Source organism: Penaeus vannamei, chromosome 40 (assembly GCF_042767895.1).
Source record: "Penaeus vannamei isolate JL-2024 chromosome 40, ASM4276789v1, whole genome shotgun sequence".
Taxonomy (NCBI): domain Eukaryota; kingdom Metazoa; phylum Arthropoda; class Malacostraca; order Decapoda; family Penaeidae; genus Penaeus; species Penaeus vannamei.
The window spans coordinates 27,124,135-27,129,134 of NC_091588.1; the positions used below are offsets into that span (position 1 = coordinate 27,124,135).

Consider the following 5,000-nt stretch of genomic DNA (forward strand, 5'->3'; position numbering starts at 1 on the left):
ATGGGAGGCTCGGGGGAGGTGGACCTTGCCAGTCCTCCTCCCCCTAGTGATAACCCATCGACAACGTCGTATATAATTGGTAATGCCGGGAGGAGGGGAAATGCCCCTCTTACCCGGCATGAGAGGCGGGCTGCATGCCCCGCTGGGAGGGCGGCTGCCGGGACACAGGATGGGAACAAGAACTACTTGTCCTGCCTACGTTCTGGCAGCCGCCAGCCTGGAATGTGGGGCAAAGCCCAAGAGAACCCCACAGGTGGATGTGGGATCCTGCAGCCTGCCGCCCCCTTTTATGTGGGGCAGTGTCGGTGGGGGTGGCAGACGTGGCGTCCACCCAGAGTAACTACCCAAGGGTGAACCTCAGCCGGGAAGTCAGGGTGGGGGCTTAAAACATCCACTCTTTGCATCAGGATGATCGGTTGCCTCTGCTATCGAGGGAACTGGGGAGGCTGAGAGTTGGGGTGGCTGAGAAGACCTGGCAGCGTCACAATCAGTGTAGGTGGTTACACCTACTGGTCAGGCCGCAGCGACGGTCACCATCTCCATGGAATAGCCATTGCTGTCTCCAGTAAGCTCCAGTCCTCTGTGGTAGAGGTTACTCCAGTCAACGAGCATATAATGTTATTGAGACTGAAGCTAGTATGTGGCTTCATGTCTCGTGTGCGCTCCTACCGATGTTTGTAAACTCGACGTGAAAGAGATGTTCAACGCCAAATTTGCATCCGTGGCAGACAGCTGTTCCCGGCGGGATATTCATATTGTCCTGGGTGACTTCAATGCGGTATCTGGCTGTGATCGAGCTGGTCATGAGATGTCTGTCAGTCCCCAAGGTTTGGGGGCTGATGCCGGCAGCGAGAATAGCCTCCTTTTCCGGGACTTTGTAAGGTTCCAGAAATTGAGGATTTCTGGATCCTGGTACCAGCAGCCAGACCCACGTCGTTGGACATGGTACAACGATGTGGGCAATGCAACCAAGGAGATCGACCACATACTCTTTAGCACTAGTTGGAGGATCCTCCAGAACTGCAGGGTGTATAGGAGTGCCAACTTCTGTGGTACTGACCATAGACTGGTTGTGGCTACCCTCCGGGTCTACTTCAAAACTCCCCAGCGGTCTGATGATCACCCTAGAGTGTTTCATCTGGACAGGCTGAAGGAGGAGTGTGTTCGGGGGTTTGCTGAGGCAATCTCTAGTTGTTTCACAGCGCTCGACAGTCTGACGGACCCTGTACTTTTGTGGGATACCTTCAAGCATGAAACGCTTGGTGCAGCCCAAGAGTCGATTGGTGAACGCCCGAGGACAATACAGAATTTTATGTCACAGGAGGCACTGGAAGGTACAGATGCTTGCCGTATGGCTCGTCTGAGAGGGGATCGGGATTTGCACCGTTCTCAGGTGCTTAGAACTCGGTCTCTGTTAAGAAGTGACAAGGAACAGTTTGTTAGGAGTCTTGCTGAGGAGGTCGAAGACCCTTAGTAGATGACCTTTGGCCTGCATACCAAGCCCTGAGAAAACTGAATTCCAAGCCCCCTTCACAGGTGACAACAGTTCGCTTAGTAAGTGGCCAGATCATCTCAGATCCTGTTGTGGTGCGGGAGCGTTGGGCTGAGTATTTTGAACAGTTGTACCAGGTTGATCAACCAACAGTTAACTTGGATGCAGGCAGTACCGTGATTCCGTTGCCGGACCCACCCATCAGTGAGGATCCATTCTCCCGAACTGAAGTTTGGGGGACAATCTCCAAGCTGAAGAGTGGTAAAGCAGCAGGTATTTGCGGCATCCCAGCTGAACTGTTAAAGGCTGGTGGTGAACCTATGGCGCGTGGATTGCATGCTGTCCTGGCTGCCATCTGGCAGTCTGGTACCGTTCCCCCTGATTTGTTGAGGGGTGTGGTCATCCCTCTCTGGAAGAGGAAGGGGGACTGTTGGGACTGCAGCAATCACCACTGCTCAGTATACCAGGCAAGGTTCTCGCCTACATCCTTCTGAGACATATCAGAGACCACCACCAGAGGCATCAGAGCCCTGAGCAATCTGGATTCGCTCCTGGTAAGTCCACAATAGACCGTATCCTTGCACTTCGAGTCATTGTGGAGCTTGCAGTCTATATCTACCTCAAGGAGGCGTTCGATACAGTGCATCGGGAATCAGTCTGGGAGATCCCGAGACTGAGAAGAATTCCATCAAGGATTATAAAAGTGTACAAAGTTATTGTGGAGCAATACTGGGCAATATCAGGTTTACAGACCTTGACTTTGTCGATGATGTCGCGATTCTATCTGAGTCTTTGGAAACCCTAGTGGTGGCTCTTGATGCATTTAGTAATGAAGTGAAGCCCTTGGATCTAGAGGTCTCCTGGACCAAGACCAAGATCCAGGACTTTGGGGACTTGATAGGAGAACCTGTTCGGTCAATAAGTGCTTGCGGAGAGGACATTGAAGTCACAGAGAGCTATACATTCCTTGGTAGTGTAGTTCATAACTCAGGAAGTCAGCAAACGGATTGGCCTGGCAGCAGGGGTCATGAACTATCTCGACAAGAGTATTTAGAGATGCCAGTACCTGTGCAGAAGGACCAAGCTACGCATCTTCAAGGCCCTGATAATCCCAATTTTGTTATACAGTAGTGAAACCTGGACATTATCCTGTGCTTTGGAGTCTCGTCTTCTTCAGTAATAGGTCCTTGTACCGGATCATGGGGTACAGTTGGCGGGACCACGTGTCCAACCAACAGTTGCACCGTGAGACTGGCGCAGGACCAGTTACCTGCACAATCCGGGATTGCCAACTCAGGCTATATGGCCACATGGCTCGTTTCCCCCAGGTTGACCCTGCCCACCAAGTTGTCTCTTTATGAGACAGCCCTGGGTGGAGGAGGCCTGTGGGACGACCCAGGAGGTCGTGGCTTGGGCAGATCGATCAAACAGACAGTCGTATAGCGAGATTGGTACCTGACTCGCCAGTCTAGTTATCACAGGATGTACAGGGAACAGCTAGGTGCCCATATTCAAGGTAGAGGGGAGGGCAGGTGTGTGTCAGGTTGCGATGGAAGGCAAATGATAAGGTGAAAAGAGCAATGTAGAGAGTAGATATCAGTGTAGGGCAAGCTGAGGACGGGCAGGTGAGGGCCTCTTTAAGAAAGGAGTCATGGTAGAAGGTACACCGCGCCCTGGGTAAAGCGACGTCGAGAACATGACGAGGGTAGGCCATTTGGAGAACAAATGACGTATAAGATCGAGTTCTCCATCCAGGTACTGGGGGTCACAGATGTGAAGGAACACATCTCTTCACACTGAGTGGATGGTACGAGAAGTGTGTGTATATAAATATGTGCGTGGGTTTCTTGCATATGGAGAATTGGTCAGCAGAGGATGAACTAGTGTCCAAGAAGGGGAGTTTGTTGTCAGCCTCCCTTTCCACCTTGAAACGGATGGAAGGAGAGAGAGAGGAAATAAGGGAATAGGTCACAGGCATGAAGCCAGAGAGCAAAGGCATACATCAGCCTTTGGAAAACAGGCTACTAACTCTTTCAGGCGATGGTGAAAGGTAGCAGTAATGCGTTGTTGGGGCTCACAGGTCAGGTGGACATAGGTGGAGGAGTTATCCAACAGGTGCTGGGCCTTAGTAGGAAGCATGGTTGAGAACCACCACAGAGTTATCCATGACAGAAAGCAAAGCGGTGACATCCTCCTTGCGCAGGCTGTGAAGGGCCTCTCGGTAACGCCTGGGAATGGAGGGCTTGGGTGGATGAGGGACTAGAGGGCCGGGATAAAGGCACCACGGAGAAAGAATCAGGCAAGGAGTTCCCATGAGTGGAAATGAAACAAAGGATGAAATAATGTCGATGGAGGTAAGGGGGAGAGGGCGGAGAGCGAAAGAAAGACCGAAGCCAAGTTGTTTCTGGTGAAAGTTAAAGGACAGGGAAGATATGTTGATGACAGCTTTGGCGAGGGAAAAGCGGGACCTTATACATATAATTTAGGATGTGACAACAAAAGGTGTCAGATGATCATTATGTGGTGATACCAACTCTTGTTCATCAGTGTGGTTATTGGTGCCGGAACTAAAAGAAATCAGGTTGCCAGGCATACGATAAATTCCAAATGAAAATGCATTTTTCCATAAGGAATATTGTAAAATACATATTTTACCTTGATGTCTAGTAATTGTATGCACATGTGCTACACAAAGGAATATTCAAAGCTGTTAAAAATGTTATTTAGAGAAAACGTAGTATATCACACAAAGAATGCATATAATTTCAGATTTTATCAGTGAAACAATAATCATTTTCTTGGTAGTGATTTTTCATAGTAATGATAGTCATAGTGACAACAATAATAACAGTGACCATCCTCATTCTGATCACCACCCTCTATCCTTCACGCCCTCCCATCCTACCGATCCCTGGCTGCCACAGTCTGCCTCGAGGACCCGCCGGCTGCCCCCTCGCCCCTGATCGCCAACTTTACCAGCGAGGACCTGCGCTACGTGGGCGGCTTCCTCAACTTCACTTGTCCGGAAGGGATGGCCACCGTCGACGGTAACACGAGCCAGGAGGTCGTCTGCCGAGCGACCGCAGAAGTGGCCACCTACGCGTTCGTTCCTGCGGTGGTTAAGCCGTGCAATGGTAAGGGAGGTCCGAGAGAGTTGCGTGCCTGGGGAGAGCTCGGATCGTGGCCGGGAGGACCGGGAGCCTGGTCGGGTTGTGTGGACTGGGGATTGTATGTTGTGTGGGTTGTATGCTGTGTGGATTATGTGTTGTGTGGGTCATGCTGTGTGAGTTGTATGTTGTGTGGGTTGTATGCTGTGTGGATTATGTGTTGTGTGGGTCATGCTGTGTGAGTTGTATGTTGTGTGGGCTGTATGCTGTGTGGATTGTATGTTGTGTGGATTGTATGTTGTGTGGGTTGTATGTTGTGTGGGCTGTATGCTGTGTGGATTGTATGTTGTGTGGATTGTATGTTGTGTGGATTGTATGTTGTGTGGGTTGTATGCTGTTTG

The 5,000-nt window shown here is 50.6% G+C and overlaps 1 protein-coding gene across 1 annotated transcript in view; it reads left to right on the top strand.

Moving 5' to 3' along the window:
- Positions 1 to 5,000, top strand: part of LOC113802402 (uncharacterized) — a gene marked incomplete at its 3' end in the record, with an annotated part of 73,718 nt that overhangs the window by 60,239 nt on the left and 8,479 nt on the right. The window contains 1 exon segment of the mRNA XM_070117320.1: positions 4,417 to 4,626. Coding sequence (XP_069973421.1) covers positions 4,417 to 4,626 — 210 coding nt within the window.